General features: G+C 38.7%; 1 protein-coding gene across 7 annotated transcripts in view; it reads left to right on the top strand.

The window, feature by feature from the left end:
• Positions 1–24,364, top strand: part of SDCCAG8 (SHH signaling and ciliogenesis regulator SDCCAG8) — a 263,361-nt gene that overhangs the window by 174,192 nt on the left and 64,805 nt on the right. For 6 of the 7 annotated variants that reach the window (XR_009536611.1, XR_009536605.1, XR_009536614.1 and 3 more), the window contains one exon: positions 2,847–2,978. Coding sequence is in view for 4 of the 7 variants with exons in the window: in XM_060128623.1 (XP_059984606.1) it covers positions 2,847–2,978 (132 nt within the window). In the remaining 3 variants the exon portion in view is untranslated. Of the gene's footprint in view, positions 1–2,846; positions 2,979–6,800; positions 7,078–24,364 lie in introns of those variants that run through there. The other variant, XM_060128622.1, reaches the window with a different exon arrangement.

Here is a 24,364-nt window from a genome sequence, read left to right as displayed (position 1 = left end):
ACTTTATTTTTTGTTTTAAATATTACAATACATGTCCATTGTAAAAATTCAGAAAATACAGAAAAGGAAACAAATATTTTATATTTCTAATCTGGACACCAAGAGATAATCAATATTAATATGTGGAATACATGTCAAAATATTTTTTATTTTATAAAATAAAATTACCTTATGCTGATTTTTAATATTTTCCTTTTTTACCAATATGTCATATTTTTAGGTCAATATATAACACCAATAAATAGCCATATTATCAGAATAGCATCTTGATATTTCTTTTTTAAAGTAATGTAACTAATCATCTGTTGATACATTTCTGGATTAAGTTTTCATATATTGGGTTGCAGAGCAAGGTTGTGTCTAGAAACAGTGCTACAAGGAACATGCTCATAAAAACATATGTTTTTGTTGTATGTAAAAGCTTTATATTCTTATACTGTAAAATCTATGTTTCCTTCGTGACTTTTCAAAAGTGACTTGTTTTTCTGGGAAAGTACCTGAGAACAGATAAATAATCTTATGCATTTTTTTCTAATGCAGTTTAAGGATATTTTTGGGCCTTTTGGAATTTTAGTGTATAGTACATATTGTGATAGGGAATACTAATCGTGGAAGAATACTAAATTAAAAATTTCATATAACTGCTCCTAAATTCTTTTATATTGTATGTGATTTTGAAAGGATAGACATAGTCATTATTTACTTATTTAGACTATTTCAAATATAAGTAAATTCTTATTAGAAGAAGTAAATATAGATTGAGTGCTTAATCTGAGCTTGAAAATGAGATAATCCATGCCCTTGTGTGTAATCTGTAATCTAGCAAGAAGGATGAGGCACAGAGCACAATTCACAGGAATAAATTATAAGCTAATGTATGCATAAAAGCTAGAGGTAGTTTCAAAAAATGTGCTGGCATACTGAGAACTGCAGGTATTAATCAGAGCAAGCTTTCTTCGAGGTGAAACTTGAACCAAGATGAAAACAAAATGAGGAATGAGGTGAACTAAAAGCGAGCGATCGCTTCATGCCATGTGAAGCAGCTTGGTCCTTGGGATAAATTCCCTTAGCAAATCCATATCTTTTCCAGGAAAAAAAAAAAAAAGTCTATGTCACCTAATGGAGGAATCCTTTCTTTGGAGGGAAATAATTTTACATCAAGCATCTCACATAAACCTCAAGAAACGAACCAGTTGTTAACTACTTGTATTTTAATGTGCACGACTTCTAAGCTTTCAGTTCTAACCTATGAGGCAGTGGAGTACGAGGAGATGGTGGAGTAAGGAGTAATGTTTAATTAAATCAAGGACAAAGTACAATTTTTCTTGGACAGATGTCTCTCTTAGCTTCAAATTTTGAGCCTTGAAATGGCCATCCAAGACACTGAAGAAGTAACATTATTTCCTGACAAACACCAATCATCACCAAAGTAGATAGATATCTGTAATCCCAAATGAAATAATGTGAAAACAGAAAGAAAGTTGGGGGAATGGTACCTCACTTAGCAAATGGAGGAAGGTGAGTCTTAAATGTCTGCAGACAGGGATACTTGTATGTGAAGCAAGCTGATCTGCTTTCAGGATCCCAGAAAGACTTAGAAGGCAGGAGTGGAATATAGGACTGAAGCCAAAGTTGACAGTTCTACCCCCACCCCATGCAGCCAGGTGACTATCCCTCCTCCACCCAGAAAACTAGGAGCTTCCCCTCTGAAGAGATTAAACCAGCAGGCACTGGTGAAAATAGCTGCACTGAAATTAGAATAGAGGAATTAATTAAAAGTCTACATTCTGAAAGGTGAGTACACCACCCCTCTATTTCCAACCAGCTCCTAGACCACTGATGGTTAGGGTTGTACACAACAAGCAGGAAAATGGAGAATCCTTCTTTTGAGAAACAGAATGGCCACAGGGAAAAGAATTACGGATGCTGATAATATTGGGAATCTCCCATCAGAAAAGATGGTTGCCACTCAGTCATTCTACACTAAAGCCCACTTGTTTAGGGAAAATAAATGTACACAAATGCATGTGTAATCATAATATACTCCTTAAACAACAAGGACCAATATTTATGTAGTTGTTATGACATAAAACTGATACTGATTTAACTACAAACTGAAATATTAGTAATTACATTGACAAGCTGGAGGTGGAGTCAGGGGGCAGAGAACCACCATTTTTTTTTTTTTTTTTTGCGGTACGCGGGCCTCTCACTGTTGTGGCCTCTCCCATTGCGGAGCACAGGCCCTGGACGCGCAGGCTCAGCGGCCATGGCTCACAGGCCTAGCCGCTCCATGGCATATGGGATCTTCCCGGACCGGGGCACGAACCCGTGTCCCCTGCATCAGCAGGCGGACTCTCAACCACTGCGCCACCAGGGAAGGCTCACCATTTTTTAAAACTATATGATTTTAATCATGTACCATTAAATTAGCTATGTTAATTAAAAGAAACAACTCTCTGTCAGAAATTAGGCCTGGGGTTGTTCCTGTAACAGCATGGTAGCTGGCCTGTAATAGATACTTACTAAATATTTGGCAAATTAATAGCTGTCTTTTTAAAAACGGGATTTGATTATTATCATTTTTGTCTTGTTCCTTGAAAAAACTCTCTCTGTTGAAGTTGTTATTCCTTTTTCTGTCTACCAGTTGAGTTCCTGCAGTGTGTATATCCTTCTACTAGACATTCTGTAATTTCTGAAATATTTTATTTTACATAAAATAATTTTTATTGACACTGTTATGCTTAAGTACAGAGTTCAAGAAAATGATAAGGTTATACAATAAAAACATGCTCTGGTAATAAGAACCTTTAACATCAGTCACTTCTGTGTTTATACCTCTCTAGATCTGAAATAGCTCAGCTCAGTCAAGAAAAAAGGTATACATGTGACAAACTGGAAAAGTTACAGAGAAGAAATGATGAATTGGAGGAACAGTGTGTCCAGCATGGGAGACTACATGAGATAATGAAGCAAAGGTAATAAAGACTTAATAATCAACTGATGTGCCACGTATTGAATGTGTTTGGTTCAAAAACAGAATGGGAATTGCTGTGGAATAAATAGAATTCATGGTTACTATGGTACTCAAGGAACATGCTTAAAATCTAATATTTCTATATATTTATGCTTTCTCAATTTAGGTTGTTCTTATAATACACAGAGAGGAGAGCACATTCCCTCTTTACTGTTCTCTAAAGACACAGAAGTAGATTTAATATAGAACACTGTAGGAAAACCATCTACCTTTAAGGTGCAAGCTGGTAATGTAATATGCAGGAATTTCAAAACTTCTCTTCTGGAAATTAGGTTTTGTATGTATTTTTGTAAGATACAACATGTAAGGCCTAAGAAGGTTAAATATATTGCTAGAGTCAGAATTTGACTCCAGACCCTTTGGTTCTTTCTAGTGGTGTACTTTGAGCAAGTTACTTAACCTCTCTGAGCATCAGTTTCTTCATCTATATATTGGAGCTAACAATAGCCACTTTGCAGATCAAATATAATATATGTAAAGCACCTGGCTCATAATAGCCACCTACTAAATGGAATCAATATTTACTCTCTTTTTCTAGATGGAGAAGCTCAAGCTGAGAGATACTAATGTATTTGCTCAAAGTGCCATATTGAGTAAGTTGGTAGAGTTCAAACTTGAATCATGATCTTTTGATTCCAAATTCCTTTCCTTTTTTGTGCAGTATTTTTTTGTGTGTGAAAAACACAGTCCCTTATATTTACTATAAATGTGTCACTCCTAATTTCTATATAGTGATGAATTACCCAGGAAAAAAAATCTCAGCAATCACATACATAACAGCAGTTAACCTTCCAGTGGAGGTAGTTTTCTTGGCATCCATCTCCCCATTTCTATCCCATCCCCAGACACCCCAGGCCTGCTCTGTTTCAAAATCAATTGTTCATATAACTGAGGGGAAAAGAAAATATTTAAATACTCCCTTTATCATTATTTTTTAATTTAAAGTAAACATAGAGTCCCTCGGCAGGGGCAGGAGGAATGTTTATAAATTTGATCACTTTCTCTATTGAAGAGAAGAAAGGTAGTCAGAAAATGACACCAAAATATTAAAATATGAGTATTTTTATAATATATATATATTTATTATATATATATATTTATATATATTTATATTCATTTATTTTCTAAGCCAGAGATCAGCAAACTATTTCTGTAAAGGACCAGAGAGTAAAATATTTTAGGCTTCCTGGGCCACGAGTAGTCTCTGTCATGTAGTCTTTGTTTTGTTTTTCTTTACAACCCTTTAAAAAGACAAAAACCATTCTTAGCTAGAAGCCCAACAAAATGAGTGAAAAGATTTGGACCTTGGGCTATAATTTGCTCCTGTACTATGCAACCAACTCATCTTTCTAATATTTCTTTTCTTACATCTGTATATTGTTTTAGAGTTCACAAAATTCACCTCACACATGTTTTCTTACCTGAAACAAACCTGGGAAGTAGTTGTTATTATCATCTTCCTTTCCAGGTGGAAAACTAAGGCTCAGAAAGATAAAGTTGCCAACTGAAGGTCAGATAGTAAATTAATCATTCATTCATTGATATGAATGATAGTAAATTCATTCATTCAACAAATATTTATTGATTGCTACCATGTGTCATGTTCTCCACCACATGCTGGGAATAAAATAGCAAAGTAAATATAATTCCTAGTCTAATGGAGTTTACAGCCTTATAGGGAAGATAGATATTGACAAGAAAATTTCACAGATATCTAATTAATTGCAGTAATGATTAGTTATATGAAAATGAAATATACTTTGTGGTATAAGCACATTTAATAAGGTGACTTACCCTGATCAGAAGAAGTTTCAATGAAAAAAATGACACTTGAAATGAATCTGTGAGTGGCAATATAGGGATTATTAGTCCTAGGGCAGGAGCTGGCAAATTGTACCCCAGCCCAAGTCCACTTTGTATGGCTCAAGAACATAGTCATGCTCATTTGTTTACATGTTATCTGTGGCTCCTTTCACCTACAATGAGTAGGTGAGTCAAAGACTGGCCTATTGGCTCACAAAGCCTAAAATATTTACTATCTCGCCCTCTCCTAAAAAAGTTTGCCAGCTCCTCTTCTAGAGAAAAGAAAACTGTAAATTGAAGGTCCTGAGATAGGACTTTTAAAGAAGGAAAGAAACTGTGCTTAACATAAAGAATAATGGAAAAAATAGCATGTGATGAGGTTGGAGAGGCAGGTGAGGGCTGGATAAAGACAAGGCCTTTAAGTTTTTATTGTAGACCTTTCACTTTATCCTTTTACTAAAAGGAAGATATTAAAAGATTTTTTAAAAAACAAAGGAGAATTATGTGATCAAATTTGCATTTTAAAAATAGCATTCCAGCTCCAGAGTAGATAATGGATTGGAGCAGAGCCATGGTGTTTACACAAGACCAGTTAGGGAGCTAGTAGAGCAGTTAGTCAAGTGATGATGATGGCTTAGATTGAACTGATAATAATGATGCTAGAAGTAAACAGATTGGTGAAATATATAAGAGGTGAAATCAACAGGACTTAATGACTGATTGGCTATGTTGGGTAGAGAATAGTGCATATCCATATTTCTGACATGAGCAATACGTACATAGTGGTAGTACTTAGTGAGAATAGAAAATACACAAAATAAGAAGGTTTGTGGTCGAGATGGCCTGGGTTTGGGATAAGATCAAGTGTTAGGTTTCGACCCTGTTGAATTTAATGTTCAAGAGCATTGTACAAATGGGTATGTTGAATAAGCATGGAGACACAAGGGACTAAGCTCAGGAGTGAGGGCTGGGCTGGAGATAGAAATCCCCACTGGCTTACAGAGAATATTAGAAACTTTGGGAGTAAATGAGGTCACCTAGAGAAATAAAGTGAGAAGGAAGATGGGCTTACTGAATCCTAAAGAACATCAAAAGTTTTAAAGGTAAGGTAACCTGAGAAATAAGTAGAAACTGAAAAGGCTTGTTATCATGCATGCCGACAGATGGAAATACTTCAGGAAAGAGGAGGTGATCTACCAGATGCTGCTGAGTGATTAAATAAGACTGAAAAGTATCCATTGGACTTAGTGACATGGACAGCACTGGTTATGTTAACAAAAATATTTGTACTGGAAGAGTGGGTACAGAAATCATATAATATGGATTGAAAACAGTGTGAGTTGAAAAATTGAAATAGCAAATTTAAACCACTTTTTCATAAGATTTGGGTGCACAGAAAAGAGGGAAGCAAGAGAAAGCAAGAGACAGACCAACCAACTGGTGGTGGGTAGACGTATTGGGAGGGGCATTTTGGAAAAGAGAATTTTTTGAGTTGTAGTAGATGTGAACTTATTAAATTCTGATTGTCAAGATTATTAAAGTTATAAAGTCAGTAAAGTTACATTTTCCAGCTGGTAGTTTGGAACCCCTGGTGTCCACAAAGGCAGACCAGGGAATTCAGGCTAAAGATAGCAATGGTATTTCTTTCTAGTTATATTTTAAAATAAGTATTGATTCATATATTTCTCCGTAGAAAGTAGAACCGCGTGAGAACTCCACAGTGTATACAGAGGGAGCAAGCCCTCGAGCTAGTGGAAATGGGCTGAATGCACTCATGTGTTCTCATGTGATTTAGTATTATGTCACCAACCCCCAGAAATCCTGGTTGTTTTTTTGGTTATACACTTTCAAATTTTTAAAAAATTTCTTATGGTAGTGTATTGTTTAAATTATATACATAAAAACCATTGAATGGGGACTTCCCTAGTGACAGTGGTTAAGAATCCGCCTGTCAATGCAGGAGACACGGGTTCGATCCCTGGTCCAGGAAGATCCCACATGCTGTGGAGCAACTAAGCCCGTGTGCCACAACTACTGAGCCTGCACTCTAGAGCCCATGAGCACTGAGCCCGTGTACCACAACTACTGAAGCCCTTGTGCCTAGAACCCGTGCTCCACAACAATAGAAGCCCATGCACAGCAATGAAGAGTAGCCCTGGCTCACTGCAACTAGAGGAAAGCCCACGAACAGCAACGAAGACCCAACACAGCCAAAAGAAAAAAAAAAAGATAATAATAATTAATAAATAAATAATTTAAAAAAACATTGAATGATGACATGAAGCTGCTGACTGAAATGTAACAAACTAATTATTAATTTAGAACTGGTAATTCTTTTATAAACTGCCTCACAATGATCTTTAACAAATCTGTAAGCTGTATTTTTCTAATAGAAATTTTATTCCTTGAAAACTAGGGTTAAAAATAAGAAGTAAAATATTGATTTTTATCTAATTCAACATTAAATTTTGGAGGACTGTTCATTATTTTCTGAGAAGTGCTCGAAAAAACAAAATATTGGCAAATAGAATCCAACAGCATTTAAAAAGAATTACACACCACAGTCAAGTAGGATTTATTCTAAGTATGCAAGTCTGGTTCATTATGTGAAAATTAAATGTAATCTATCACATCAATAAGCTAAAAAAGAAAAATCGCATGATCACATTAATAGATGCAGAAAAAGCTTTTGACAAAATCCAAACACATTCATGATTTTAAAAAACTCTCAGTAAACTAGAAATAGAGGGAAACTTTCTCAACTTGATAAAGAATATCTTAAAAAAGAAACCCTACAGCTAACATTATACTTAATGGTGAGAAACTCAAAGCTTTCCCCATTGATCAGGTGTAAGTCAAGATTATTCCCTTTTACCCATCCTTTTCAACATCATACTGGAAGTAATGCAATAAGACAAGAAAAGGAAATAAAAGGTATAAAGACTGGGAGGGAAGAGGAAAAAAAACCTTTCTTGATTGCAAGATGACATGATCATCTATGTAGAAAATCTGAAAGAATTGATGAAAAATTCTTGGAACTAAAAAGCAATTATGGCAAGTTGCAAGGTACAAGGTTAATATCTGAAAGTTATTTGCTTTCCTATATACCAGCAATGAACAAGTGGAATTTGAAATTAAAAACACAATACCGTTTACATTAGCCCCCCTAAAATGAAAAGTTTTGGTATAAATCTAACAAATTATGTACAAGATCTAGATGTGGAAAACTATAAAACTCTGATGAATAAAATTAAAGAAGAACTAATAAATAGAGAGATATTCAGGTTAATGGTTAAGAAGACTCAGTATCAAAGGAGGTCAAGACGGTGGAGGAGTAGGAGGATATGGAGTTCATCTCTCCCCACAGATGCATCAAGAATACATCTACAGGGCTTCCCTGGTGGCTCAGTGGTTGAGAGTCCGCCTGCCAACGCAGGGGACATGGGTTCGTGCCCTGGTCTGGGAAGATCCCACATGCCGCGGAGCGGCTGGGCCTGTGAGCCATGGCCACTGAGCCTGCGCGTCCGGAGCCTGTGCTCCGCAACAGGAGAGGCCACAGCAGTGAGAGGCCCGCGTACCGCAAAAAAAAAAGAATACATCTACAAATGGAACAAGTCTCACAGAGCACTGGCTGAACACTGGCAGAGGACCTTGGACACCAAAAAGGACAAGAAAGATCCCCCATAACCTGGTAGGATGAAAGAAAGAAGAAGGGGGAAAGAAGAGGAGAGGAAGCTGGACGTGAACGACAGCCCTGGGGTGGAGCTTGAGGAGAGGAGAGGTTCCTGCATCTGGAGAAGCCCCCTCACTGGTGGAGAGATCAGTTGGGACAGAAGGGGAGCTTTGGGGCTATCAGAAGAGAGTGCAGCAACTGTTCTGTGGCAGGTAAGACAGAGTGAGACCTACACAGATGGTTCGTGCCACAGTCCTGTGTGCCCCTGCCCTAGATGTGTCCCTGGTGAGGATGGGGGCTGCGTGCTGGAATGTGGTGTTTGGAGAGCAAACCTGGGTAGAGGACTGCTGTTGGCTATAAGGAGACAGCCTGAGGGGACAGGAGTGAGGACATTGCAACCAGGAATGCCTGTGGAGGAAACCCAGGCTGCCATAGAAGCAAAGCACCATTGTTAAGTGATGTGTAAGGGGCAGAGCTGCCATTGCAGGCTCTCTCCCCATGTGCCACTCCTGCCTCCCTGGGCACTAGGAAGGGCCCCTGCTGGGGCCAGCCCTCTTGAGCCAGCAGCCGGGTACAAGGAGGGGCCCCTGCCAGGGCTAGCCTCTTGTGCAGGGGGCCAGGCATTAGGAGGGGCCCCCACCAGGGCCGGTTCTATCACGCTGGCAGCCAGGCACTGGGGGACCCCTCTGGGGCCTGCTCTCTCCTGCCTGTGGCTGGGTGCTAGGAGGCCCCCCCCACCACAAGGTCTCTTGTGCCCACGATGGCTGGTTCCCTCACATGCCTTGTCACCACCGGGGCCAGCTTCCCCACATGCCTCATCAACACTAGGGCTGGCTCGCCCACGCCTGTGGCTGGGTATTAGGAAGAGCCCCCACTGGGGCTGACTCTCTTGTGCCTGCGGCCACCAGCTCCCCCTAATGCCTGTTGCTGCCAGGGGTCCTGTGACCCCAGCCACCGTGCTGCTGCCACAACCCCTGCTTGCCGGGGTGGACTCCTGTGCTCCAGGGCAGCCTTGACAGCAGACCCCTATGGGTGGCCCACAAGCAGAGGTGGGACTGAAACCACAACTGAGCCCTAGGGGCCATGCAACTAAGAAAGAAAAGCTGAAACCTCTCCACACAGCTGTTCAAACCATGAATTGACAATGCTGTGACTGGCTTTGTAAACTCAGTGCCTACAGAACATCTGAATGAACAGCCAGTGCTCCTGCAACCAAGATGGGCCTAGCTTTAGCAGCTGTAGATTTTGTCGGCACATACACATGGGGGTTGGGCCAGACTCGAGTCAGAGCTGCCCCCATAGCACCCATAGTGGGTCCAATCCATGATTACTACAATCCTGGGACCTGACTTAGGTGGATCTATGCAGGTGGCCTGGTGAAAACAACGTCTGAGAGACACCAGGGCCAACTGCCGGCATACCCACAGTTAAGGTGGGGCCTAGAGCAGTGCCAACAACAGTGTAAGAGAGCTCGCACAACAGGTGAAAAGTGACATAACAGAGCACAGCCACAGGTGAACAGGTCCAGAGAAGGAATACTCAGAGGCTTCCCTCCCAGTGGGAGTACTCCAATCCTACCTACCTCACACCGCAGATCAGAAACACAGCTAAGAAACAGATCTGAGGGCCTCTACTCCAACAACTAGGGAGCAGACCCCATGTCTGACAGGGCAGTGACAACCACAGAGCAAAGGGGAGGCCCTGCTCAATATCCAGTGCTGGCTCTGTTCACCACAACATCAGTCACACCTCCTGTAAAGGGGATAACGGCCAGCATACACTGAGGAAGAGGTGGCAAACATCTATACTAAAAACAACCCTCACACCAAAAAATATTAAACCCATGCAGGCTACATAGGGACATTCCCACATAAAATAGCCCTCCGAGATAGTCTGAGGGTCTGGAATTGGGTAGAAGAACCCCCAGACCATTTAGCCATGAGGGCCAGCAGGGCTTGATTGCAGGAACTCCATAGGGCTGGGACAAACAGAGACTAAACCCTTGGATGGCACACAGAAGGTCTCACATGCACTGGGACCCGGCACAAAGCAGTACCTCAATAGCAACCTGGGCTACACCTACCTAGAGGTCTTAGAGGGTGTCCTGGGGAGGGGAAGGTCGACTATCGCTCACCACGAGGGCAAGAACACTGGTAGCAGAGGCCCCAGGGAATATTGATTGGAGTGAGATCTTCTGGAGGTCCATATTTTGGCACCAAGACCCAGCCCCAACAACCTGCGGCTCCAAAGCTGGAAAACCTCAGGCCAAACAACCACCAAGATAGGAATACAGCCCCACCCATCAGAAGACAGACTGCCTAAAGTTGTACTGAGCTCACATCCACCTCAAAACACACCCCTTGATGTGGCCCTGCCCATCAGAAGGACAAGATCCAGCTGCACCCATGAGAGGGCAGGCACCAGTCTCTTCCACCAGGAAGGCTGCACAAGCCCCTGGATCAAACTCATCCACCAGGGAGCAGACACCAGAAGCAAGAGAACTACAATCCTGCAGCCTGTGGAAAGGACACCACAAACACAGAAAGTTAGACAAAATGAGATGACAGAGAAATATGTTACAAAAGAAGGAACAAGATAAAAACCCACAAGAACAACTAAATGAAGAGGAGATAGGCAATCTACCTGAAAAAGAATTCAGAGTAATGATAGTAAAGATGATCCAAAATCTTGGAAAAAGAGTGGAGGGATAGATCAAGAAGATACAAGAAATGTTTAACAAGGAGCTAGAAGATTTAAAGTACAAACAAACAGATGAACAATACAATAACTGAAATGAAAAATGCAGTAGAAGCAATCAATAGCAGAATAACTGAGGCAGAAGAATGAATAAGTGAGGTGGAAGACATAGTGGTGGAACTCACTGCCACAGAACAGAATAAAGAAAAAGGAATGAAAAGAAATGAGGACAGTCTCAGAGATCTCTGGGATAATAATAAGCACACCAACATTCTCATTATAGGGGTACCAGAAGGAGAAGAGAAAGAGAAAGAGCCTGAGAAAATAATTGAAGATATTTTAGCCAGAAACTTCCCTAACATGAGAAAGGAAACACTCACTAAGTCCAGGAAGCACAGAGAATCCCACACTGGATGAACCCAAGGAGGAACATGCCAAGACACATATTAATCAAACTGGCAAAAATTAAAGACAAAGGAAAACTGTTAAAAGCAACAAGGGAAAAGCAACAAATAACATATGAGGGAATCCTGATTATTATTATCAGCTGATTTTTCAGCAGAAACTCTGCAGGCCAGAAAGAGAGTGGCATGATATATTTCAAGTGATGAAAGGGAAAAACCTACAACCAAGAATACTCTACCCAGCAAGGCTCTCATTCAGATTCGACAGAGAAAACCAAAGCTTTACAGACAAGCAAAAGCTAAGAGAATTCAGCACCATGAAATCAGTTTTACAACAAATGCTAAAGGAACTTTCGTAGGCGGGAAAGAGACTAGCAAATTAAAACAACCTTGTACATATATAGACTGCTAAATTAAAACCTCATGGGAATAGCAAACCCAAAAACTACAATAGATACACAAACAAGAAAGAAAAAGCAACCCAAACACAACACTAAGGATGATCATCAAACCACAAGAGAAGGCAACAAAAAAGTAAGGGAAGAAAAAACCCAAAACAGTTAAGAAAATGGCAGTAGGAATATACATATTGATAATTACCTTAAATGCAAATGGATTAAATGCTCCATCCAAAAGACATAGACTGGCTGAATGGATATGCTGTCTACAGAGACCCACTTCAGACCTAGGGACACATACAGACTGAAAGTGAGGGGATGGAAAAAGATATTCCATGCAAATGGAAATCAAAAGAAAACTGAAGTAGCAATACTCATATCAGACAAAATAGACTTTAAAATAAAGACTGTTGTAAGAGATAAGGAAGGACACTACATAATGATCAAGGGATCCATCCAAGAAGGTATAAAAATTGTAAATTATATGCACCAAACGTAGGAGCACCTCAATTTATAAGCCAAATGCTAACATCCATCAAAGGGGAAATTGACAATAACACAATAATAGTGGGGGATTTTAACACCCCACTTACACCAATGGACAGATCATCCAGACAGAAAATTAATAAGGAAACACAAGCCTTAAATGGCACATTAGACCAGATAGACTTAGCTGATATCTATAGGACATTCCATCCGAAAGCAGCAGAATACACTTTCTTCTCAAGTACACGTGGAACATTCTCTAGGATAGATCACATCTTGGACCAAAAATCAAGCCTATGTAAATTTAAGAAAATTGAAATCATATCAAGCATCTTTTCAAACTACAGACTATGAGATTAGAAATCAATTACAGGAAAAAAACTGTTAAAAACACAAACACATGGAGACTAAACAATATGTTACTAAATAACCAAAGGATCACTGAAGAAATCAAAGAGGAAATCAAAAAAAATACTTAGAGACAAATGACAATAAAAACACCACAATCCAAAAACCTATGGGATGCAGCAAAAGCAGTTTTAAGAGGGAAGTTTTTACAACAATACAATCTTACCTCAGGAAACAAGAAAAATCTCAAGTAAACAACCTAACCTTACACCTAAAGCAACTAGAGATAGAAAAACAAACAAAACCAAAAAACAAACAAAATCATAAAGATCGCAGCAGAAATAAGTGAAATAGAGGTGAAGAGAACAATAGCAAAGATGGATGAAACTAAAAGTTGGTTCTTTGAGAAGATAAACAAAATTGATAAATCTTTAGCCAGACTCATAAAGAAAAAAAGGGAGAGGACTCAAATCAATAAAATTAGAAAAGAAAAAGGATCCGTTACAATGGACACAACAGAAATACAAAGGATCATAACAGACTACTACAAGCAACTATATGCCAATAAAATGGACAACCAGGAAGAAATGGACAAATTCCTAGAAAGGTATAACCTTCCAAGACTGAACAAGGAAGAAATAGAATGTACGAACAGAACAATCACGTGTACTGAAATTGAAACTGATTAAAAATCTTCCAACAAACAAAAGTCCAGATGGCTTCACAGGTGAGTTCTGTCAAACATTTAGAGAAGAGTTAACACCTATCCTTCTCAAACTCTTCCCAAAAATTGCAGAGGGAGGAACACTCCCAAGTTCATTCTACAAGGCCACCATCACCATGATACCAAAACCAGACAAAGATATCATAAAAAAAGAAAATTACAGGCCAATATCATTGATAAATATAGATGTAAAAATCCTCAACAAAATACTAGCAAACTGAATCCAACAGCACATTAAAAGGATCATACACCATGATCAAGTGGAGTTTATCCCAGGGATGCAAGGATTTTTCAATATCTGCAAATCAATCAATGTGATATACCACATTAACAAACTGAAGAATAAAAACCATATGATTATCTCAATAGATGCAGAAAAAGCTTGTGACAAAATTCAACACCCATTTATGATAAAAACTCTCCAGAAGTTTTTATCAGAGGGCATAGCAGGCATAGAGGGAACCTACTTCAACATAATAAAGGCCATATACGACAAACCCACAGCAAACATCATCCTCGACGGTGAAAAATTGAAAGCATTTCCTCTAAGATCAGGAAGAAGACAAGGATGTCCACCCTAGCCATTTTCATTCAACATAGTTTTGGAAGCCCAAGCCATGGCAATCAGAGAAGAAAAAGAGATAAAAGGAATTCAAATTGGAAAAGAAGTAAAACTGTCACTGATGATACATAGAAAATGCTAAATATGCTACTAGAAAACTATTAGAACTCATCAATGAATTTGGTAAATTTTCAGGATACAAAATAAATACACAGAAATCTCTTGCATTCCTATACACTAACAATGAAAGATCAGAAAGAGAAATTAAGGAAACAATCCCATTTACCATCACATCAAGAAGAATAAAATACCTAAGAATAAACCTACCTAAGGAGGCAAAAGACCTGTACTCAGAAAACTATAAGATACTGATGAAAGAAATCAAAGATGACACAAACAGATGGAGAGCCATACCTTGTTCTTGGATTGGAAGAATGAATATTGTCAAAATGACTATACTACCCAAAGTAATCTACAGATTCAATGCAATCCCTATCAAATTACCAATAGCATTTTTCACAATCAGAACAGAAAATTTTGCAATTTGTATGGAAACACAAAAGACCCCGTATAGCTAAGGCAATCTTGAGAAAGAAAAACAGAGCTGGAGAAATCAGACTCCCTGACTTCAGACTATACTACAAAGTTACAGTAGTCAAAACAGTATGGTACTGGCACAAAAAAACAGACATATAGATCAATGGAAAAGGATAGAAAGTCTAGAGATAAACCCACATGCCCATGGTCACCTAATCTATGACAAAGGAGGAAAGAATATACAATGGAGAAAAGACAGTCTCTTCAATATGTGGTGCTGGGAAAATTGGACAGCTACCTGTAAAGAATGAAATTAAAATGCTGCCTAACACTGTACACAAAAATAAACTCAAAATGGATTAAAGATCTAAATGTAGGACCAGATACTATAAAACTCTTAGAGGAAAACATAGGCAGAACACTCTCTGACATAAATCACAGCAAGATCTTTTCTGATCCACCTCCTAGAGTAATGGAAGTAAAAACAAAAATAAACAAATGGGACTAATTAAACTTAAAAGCTTTTGCACAGCAAAGGAAACCATAAACAAAACAAAAATACAACCCACAGAATGGGAGAAAATGTTTGCAAATGAAGCAACTGACAAGGGATTCATCTACAAAAAACAAACAGCTTCTGCAGCTCTATATCAAAAAAACAAACAACCCAACCCCAAAATGGGGAGAAGATCTAAATAGACATTTCTCCAAAGAAGAAATACAGATGGCCAAGAGGCACATGAAAAGATGCTCAGCATCACTAATTATTAGAGAAATGCAAATCAAAACTACAGTGAGGTATCAGCTCGCACCAGTTAGAAAGACCATCAAAAAATCTCAAATAATAAATGCTGGAGAGGGTGTGGAGAAAAGGGAACCTTCCTATACTCTTGGTGGGAATGTAAATTGATACAGCCACTATGGAGAAAAGTATGGAGATTCATTAAAAAACTAAAAATAGAGCTACATATGATCCACCAATCCCACTCCTGGGCATGTATCCAGTGAAAACCATAATTAAAAAGGATACATGGGGCTTCCCTGGTGGCGCAGTGGTTGAGAGTCCGCCTGCTGATGCAGGGGACACAGGTTCATGCCCCGGTCTGGGAAGATCCCACATGCCGCGGAGCGGCTAGGCCCGTGAGCCATGGCTGCTGAGGCTGCGCGTCCGGAGCCTGTGCTCCGCAACGGGAGAGGCCACAACAGTGAGAGGCCCGCGTACCGCAAAATATATAAATATATATATAATGCTGGAACAACTGGACATCCACATAGAGAAAAATGAATGTAGACACAGATCTTACACCTTACATGAGATTAACTCAATATGGATCACAGACCTAAATATAAAATACAAAATTATAAAACTCCTAGAAGATAACCTTGATGAACTTGGGAATGGTGATGACCTTTTAGTTATATCAAGAGCATGATACATGAAAGAAATAATTGGTAAGATGGACTTCATTAAAATTCACAACTTCTGCTTTGAGAAAGACAATGTCAAGAGAATTAGAAGACAAGCCACATACTAAGAGAAAATATTTGCAAAAGGCATATCTGTAAAGGACTGTTACCGAAAATATACAAAGAGCACTTAAAGTTCAAGAACAAGAAAACAAACAACCCAATTAAAAAATGGACCAAAGTCCTTGACAGATACCAAAGAAGAGATAGAGATGGCAAATAAGCATATGAAAAATCCTCCATGTCATATGTCATCAGGGAAATGCAAGTTAAAGTGGCAATGAGATACCACTACCCACCTATTTGAATGGCAAAAGTCTGGAACACTGACACCACCAAATGCTGATAAGTCTTTGTAGCAAAAGGAACTTTAATTCATTGCTGGTAGGAATGCAAAATGGTACAGTCACTCTGGAAGACAGTTTGGCAGTTTCTTATAAAACCAAACATACAATCCAGCAATGGTGCTCCTTGGTATTTACCAAAGGGAGTTTAAAAGTTATGGCCACCACAAAACCTGCACATGGATGTCTACAGCAACTTTATTCATAATTGCCAAGACTTGGAGGAAACCAAGATGCCCTTCAGTAGGTGAATGGATAAATAAAGTGTGGTACATCCAGACAATGGAATATTCTTCAGCACTAAAAGGAAATGAGCTATCAGGTCATGGAAAGACCTGGAGGAAACTCAAATGCATGTTACTAAGTGAAAGAAGCAAATCTGAAAAAATTATATACTGTATGATTTCCAACTATGTGATATTCTCAAAAAGGCAAAAATATGGAGACAAGAAAAAGATCAGTGGTTGCCAGGGGTTAGGGGTTGGGTGAATAGGTGGAGCACAGAAGTATTTTGTAGGGCAGTGAAACTTCTCTGTATGATACTATAAATGGATACATGTCATTATGCGTTTGTCCAAACCCATGGAATGTACAACACCAAGAGTGAACCCTAATGTAAACTGTGGACTTTGGGTGATTATGATATGCCAATGTAGGTTCATCAGTTGTAACAAATGTACCACTTTAGTGGAGGATGTTGCTTAATGGGGGAGGTTATGAACGTGTGGGAAATGTGTATGAGAAGTGTCTGTATCTTCCCCTCAGTTTCGCTCTGAATCTTTAATTGCTCTAAAAAATAGTCAATAACAAAATGAGAAATCTATAAAAGTAACAGTGGAATTTTACATTAAAAAGTAAGAATTCAAAAAAATATCATGAAGCTCTTTTATAGGTTTTTGTTCTATACATGGATTTAATTTCAAATATACATTTTAGAACACATTTTTTTAAAAACGTTATTGGCCAGTTTTGTCTTTTTTCTTACATAATTAATTCAGTAAGAATTTAATTTATGAAATGAATAGCTGTCATTTGTTACATAGGAAAATTACATTTATTTAGTTTTTTATTTTGAAGTAATTTTAGACTTATAAAAAGATGCAAAAATAGAAAGTAGGCATAGAGGGAACTTTCCTCAACATAATAAAGGCCATATATGACAAGCCCACAGCAAACATCATCCTCAATGGTGAAAAACTGAAAGCATTTCCACTAAGATCAGGAACAAGACAAGGTTGCCCACTCTCACCACTCTTATTCAACATAGTTTTGGAAGTTTTAGCCACAGCAATCAGAGAAGAAAAGGAAATAAAAGGAATCCAAATCGGAAAAGAAGAAGTAAAGCTGTCACTGTTTGCAGATGACATGATCCTATACATAGAGAACCCTAAAGATGCTACCAGAAAACTATTAGAGCTAATCAATGAATTTGGTAAAGTGGCAGGATACAAAATTAATGCACAGAAATCTCTGGCATTCCTATATACTAATGATGAAAAATCTGAAAGTGAAATCAAGAAAACACTCCCATTTACCATTGCAACAAAAAGAATAAAATATCTAGGAATAAACCTACCTAAGGAGACAAAAGATCTGTATGCAGAAAATTATAAGACACTGATGAAAGAAATTAAAGACGATACAAATAGATGGAGAGATATACCATGTTCTTGGATTGGAAGAATCAACATTGTGAAAATGACTCTACTACCGAAAGCAATCTATAGATTCAATGCAATCCCTATCAAACTACCACTGGCATTTTTCACAGAACTAGAACAAAAAATTTTGCAATTTGTATGGAAACACAAAAGACCCCGAATAGCCAAAGCAATTTCGAGAACGAAAGAAGGAACTGGAGGAATCAGGCTCCCAGACTTCAGACTATACTACAAAGCTACAGTTATCAAGACGGTATGGTACTGGCACAAAAACAGAAAGATAGATCAATGGAACAGGATAGAAAGCCCAGAGATAAACCCACGCACATATGGTCACCTTATCTTTGACAAAGGAGGCAGAAATGTACAGTGGAGAAAGGACAGCCTATTCAATAAGTGGTGCTGGGAAAACTGGACAGCTACATGTAAAGGTATGAAATTAGATCACTCCCTAACACCATACACAAAAATAAGCTCAAAATGGATTAAAGACCTAAAGGTAAGGCCAGAAACTATCAAACTCTTAGAGGAAAACATAGGCAGAACACTCTATGACATAAATCACAGCAAGGTCCTTTTTGACCCACCTCCTAGAGAAATGGAAATAAAAACAAAAATAAACAAATGGGACCTAATGAAACTTAAAAGCTTTTGCGCAGCAAAGGAAACCATAAAGAAGACCAAAAGACAACCCTCAGAATGGGAGAAAATATTTGCAAATGAAGCAACTGACAAAGGATTGATCTCCAAAATTTATAAGCAGCTCATGCAGCTTAATAACAAAAAAACAAACAACCCAATCCAAAAATGGGCAGAAGACCTAAATAGACATTTCTCCAAAGAAGATATACAGAGTGCCAACAAACACATGAAAGGATGCTCAGCATCACTAATCATTAGAGAAATGCACATCAAAACTACAATTAGGTATCACCTCACACTGGTCAGAATGGCCATCTTCAAAAAATCTACCAAAAATAAATGCTGGAGAGGGTGTGGAGAAAAGGGAACCCTCTTGCACTGTTGGTGGGAATGTAAATTGATACAGCCACTATGGAGAACAGTATGGAGGTTCCTTAAAAAGCTACAAATAGAACTACCATATGACCCAGTAATCCCACTACTGGGCATATACCCTGAGAAAACCATAATTCAAAAAGAGTCATGTACCAAAATGTTCATTGCAGCTCTATTTACAATAGCCCGGAGATGGAAACAACCTAAGTGTCCATCATCGGATGAATGGATAAAGAAGATGTGGCACATATATACAATGGAATATTACTCAGCCATAAAAAGAGACGAAATTGAGCTATTTGTAATGAGGTGGATAGACCTAGAGTCTGTCATACAGAGTGAAGTAAGTCAGAAAGAGAGAGACAAATACCGTATGCTAACACATATATATGGAATTTAAAAAAAAATGTCATGAAAAACCTAGGGGTGAAACAGGAATAAAGACACAGACTTACTAGAGAATGGACTTGAGGTTATGGGGAGGGGGAAGGGTAAACGGTGACAAAGCGATAAAGAGGCATGGACATATATACACTACCAAACGTAAGGTAAATAGCTAGTGAGAAGCAGCCACATAGCACAGGGAGATCAGCTCGGTGCTTTGTGACCGCCTGGAGGGGTGGGATAGGGAGGATGGGAGGGAGGGAGACGCAAGCGGGAAGAGATATGGGAATATATGTATGTATATAACTGATTCATTTTGTTGTGAAGCTGAAGCTAACATACCATTGTAAAGCAATTATACTCCAATAAAGATGTTAAAAAAAAAAAAGATGCAAAAATAATTGAGAGTGCCTATATACCCTTCATCCAGTTGTCCACAATGTCAGCCTCTTACAGAACCACAATACAGTTATCTGACCCAGAAAATTAGTATTGATGCAATACTAGAAACTAATCTGTAGACCCTATGGGGATTTCACCAGTTTTTCCCCTAATATTCTAATTCTGGTCTAAGATCCTATGCTGCATTTAGTTCTCATGTCTCTTTAGTGGTCTTTAGACCCTTAATAATTTCCCTTGAGTGGAGAAACCTGATTTGTGACAGTTCCTCAGTATTTCTCCATCATCCACAAACTTGACACTTAAAAAAATTTTTTTTTTCTATTCCTTTTCTTTTGGCCACGCCATGCGGCTTGTGGGATCCTAGTTCCCTGACCAGGGATCGAACCGGGGCCCTTGGCAGTAAAAGCATGGAGTCCCAACCACTGGACCTCCAGGGAATTCCCAGAGTTGGCAGTTTTGATGAGAACCGCTCGATTGTTTTACGTAATGGTCCTCAGTGTGGGTTTGTCTGATGTTTCCTCATGATTAGATTGAGGCTGTATATTTGGGGCAGGAATCCCAAGTGTCATTCTTGGTGCATTGTGTTGAGGGGTACATGCTGTCAGTTTGTCCTGTCACTGGCAGTGTGGACTTGGACCACTAGGTCAAGGTGGGATCTGCCAGGTCTCTCTGCTCAAGAGAAATCATTAAGTGTCTTATGGAGGGGTACTTAGAGACTTTGCAAATACTCATCATATTTTTTAATAGACTTTGTTTTCTAGAGTGGTTTTACGTTCAAGAACTTTTAAAATGAATTTTATATTATAATTCTTAAATATATACTTATTTCAAATAAAATGTTTTTACTTAAAATTCCCCTCTTAATCATATTATGTAAAATAATGAAATAATTTAATAAATTTCTAAGGGGTTTCGTAGAACTATGTATTTCTGTGAAGGGGATTTTTAGAATCAAAATAAATCTGGAGAAGCTGAGGTAGACACAGAGGCAATGTTATGTGTCCTGAGAGTAGAAGAGGGTTGGGACAACAAGCATTGAGCAGGAATTAATCTTGGACTGGAAAGAGTTACTTCATACATTGCTACAGCTGTGGTTGAAAAGAGCATATGAGCTGATGAATGCAGGTTTATGGATATGGTGCTGGTAAAGTAAGCTGAGGCCTCAATTTGTTTGTTCTATATTTATTAGGCAACTATTTTGTACCAGTCACTGTACTCGGCCAGGGGATACAAAAATAAGTGTCTTCACCTCTGCCTCATTCCCGTGGTTACAAGCTCCCTCTCTATTTGGGCTGGTCAAGAAACTATGAGCCCAGAGTCCAGAGCAGCTGTGACACCACCTGCCATCTCGGGGAGGTGCCTTCTGGCTGCTCTGTGCATCCTGAAACCCCAGAGGCAAAAAGGAAGGATGTCCTGGGGGACCAGCCACCCTTGGCAGCCTGGGTAGGAGTTGGTTGCCTGGAGGATTTTTTGTTGTTGTTGTTGTTTTATCTCCTATTCTTTCTGTTTTGCACAAACCAAAAGTCTGTTGATAAACTTCCCCTATTCCTGAGGAAATTTCTTGAGTTGATCATTCCTCATTAAGAAGAGTAATCAAAATATAGACCAAAGTTCCCTGGGTACTGATGGCCAAGAAACTGACCCCAAATTATAGGTCATTTCTGCAGTTCTTATGGGCAGTTTTTAAATCTATTAAGCGAATGTTTTAAAAGTACTGAAATTTGGGTTTTATAAGCCAAAACAACTTACTGAGTATGCCAGTGCAGTATTTCACTGGCCTCCACACCTTGCAGAACTCCTGTGATATTGCACAAGCACCAGTAGTTTAACTTCTGATGATTTGGGGGAAGGACATTTAGTTCATATTGCATTATTAGTGTTGCACTGAGGTCATCTTGGTCTTCAAATACTGATATTATTAGCTTTAACTATAAAATGATCTCACTTTAGCTTCACGGTAATTAATTTCATTTGTTGTGAGTTGTTTTGCTGACCTATAGTGCAATACGACATATTTACATAAGCAGTGTATTATTTTCTCAATAACTATGTTTCAAGTCCTATATGAATTGTAATTCAGAAGTGAATCATCCAGCATCTCTTTTGCTAAAGCAAATATATGTATAATCCTCACCTCCTATCTGTCCATCACCACCACCAGTTTTCTTTAGAGAGGTACTCCTTTGGTGATGAGCTGCTTGGGAACCTGTGTTTCTAAATAACCGACAACATACTTTTAAAAGTAAATTAGCATAATTGCTGTGTTATTTTAGATTTATATGCCATTATTTTCTAATATCAAATTGTAGGAACTGGTATATAATCCATATGTTGCTAGGAAAGAAGCTCATTTCAACTCTGTTTTGAAATGTTTCTTGGTTATCACTAGCTTTCATTTTGCTGGACCATGGATTAGGTAGGCTGCCTCCCCTGAGGGGTCTAAAGAAAAACAATCTGAGAGTACTGTGTAGAGGAAAAGAGGAAGCTACAAAAAACAGAAACAGCTTAGAAAACTTGACCCTTTCCCCCAAAATTGTACCAAATATATAAGTCAGTTGGAGTCAGTAAGCAATTTCTTTAAAATCCAATTATTCTACACATTATTGGCAAATTCCTAAGAGGACTGGAAGGCATTTTCAATTACATTTTATTGGGAAGACCTGAAATCAGATTGCTTTCCTCCCTCCCAGTAACAGAGGAAGTTCTAGCTTTAGGAGTTAGATTTTGATCCGAGAGTGAATAAGTTATATAGCTGGAACGAGGCAGACAGTATCATAACTGATCACCTGGGAGAAAATTAAATGGGAAATATACCCAACAAAAGAGAATGAGGAAAATGTCAGACATTTTAATATAATTCACGCTTATTCCTAGAATAGGCCCAAAACCCAGGAAAAGGAAAAAGACTCCCTTTCACTTCTTCATCAAATATTTATTGAGTGCTTATTATATATAGCACTGATGTGCTTGGGTAAATCACTGGACAAGCAGACAGCCCTGCCCTTATGGAGCTTACATTCTTTAAACAGCCTTCAAGTTCTGGTTCTATGCTTTTTAAGACCTAAAACTGAAAGTAGAGAGACAGTATTGTTGACCTAAAGCAATAAAACAGCCAGTTATTTTACCAGCAAAATAGGTTAATTTGGGAACAGAAAAGAACTGCAATTCAGGACATCTAATCTGTGGCGATCCACAGGCAAGTGCAAATGACAAAGGAGAGGATTGTGCTTTTCTAGAGAAGGACTTGGGCAGGCCTGTTATTAAGCAAAGAGTTCACTGGAGGAAACTGGGAATTCAAAGTAGTGGCTTTTCATTGACTGAGTTGTGACAGCCTCTAATTGATTGGGTTGTTGCCTGGCAAGGAGGTTTTTTTTTTTTCCTTCCTCTTGCTGGGTAGTAAAGTAGTAACATTCTACCTGTTGGAGATACAAAGTATGTCTTTTCTTCATGGGTCTGTGATTGACATGGAGTGGTAGGGCCTGTTAGTTCCCCTGCTGGCCTCCCAACTCCATTTTTTTTTTTAACATCTTTATTGGAGTATAATTGCTTTACAATGTTGTGTTAGTTTCTGCTGTATGACAAAGTGAATCAACTATATGTATACATATATCCCCATATCCCCTCCCTCTTGCGTCTCCCTACCTCCTCTAGGTGGTCACAAAGCACCGAGCTGATTTCCCTGCACTATGCAGCTGCCTCCCACTAGCTATCTATTTTACATTTGGTAGTATATATAAATCCATGCCACTCTCTCACTTCGGCCCAGATTACGCTTCCCCCCTCCCCGTGTCCTCAAGTCCATTCTCTACATCTGCATCTTTATTCCTTTCCTGCCCCTAGGTTCATCAGAACCTTTTTTTTTGGATTCCATATATATGTGTTAGTATACTGTATTTGTTTTTCTCTTTCTGACTTACTTCACTCTGTGTGACAGACTCTAGGTCGATCCACCTCATTACAAATAACTCAATTTTGTTTCCTTTTATGTCTAATATTCCATTGTATATATGCACTACATTTTCTTTATCCATTCGTCTGTCAGTGGACATTTAGCTTGCTTCCATGTCCTGACTATTGTAAATAGTGCTGCAGTGAACATTGTGGTACATGTCTCGTTTTGAATTATGGTTTTCTCAGGGTATATGCACAGTGGTGAGATTGCTGGATGATATGGTAGTTCTGTTTTTAGTTTTTTAAGGAACCTCCATACTGTTCTCCATAGTGGCTGTATCAATTTACATTCCCACCAACAGTGCAAGAGGGTTCCCTTTTCTCCACACCCTCTCCAGCATTTATTTTTGGTAGATTTTTTGAAGATGGCCATTCTGACCAGTGTGAGGTGATACCTAATTGTAGTTTTGATGTGCATTTCTCTAATGATTAGTGATGCTGAGCATCCTTTCATGTGTTTGTTGGCAGT

The sequence above is a fragment of the Lagenorhynchus albirostris genome, chromosome 2 (genome assembly GCF_949774975.1).
Source record: "Lagenorhynchus albirostris chromosome 2, mLagAlb1.1, whole genome shotgun sequence".
Taxonomy (NCBI): Eukaryota; Metazoa; Chordata; class Mammalia; order Artiodactyla; family Delphinidae; genus Lagenorhynchus; species Lagenorhynchus albirostris.
Note: the sequence above shows the minus strand (reverse complement) of the source record. Positions and strands in the feature narration are given on the sequence as shown.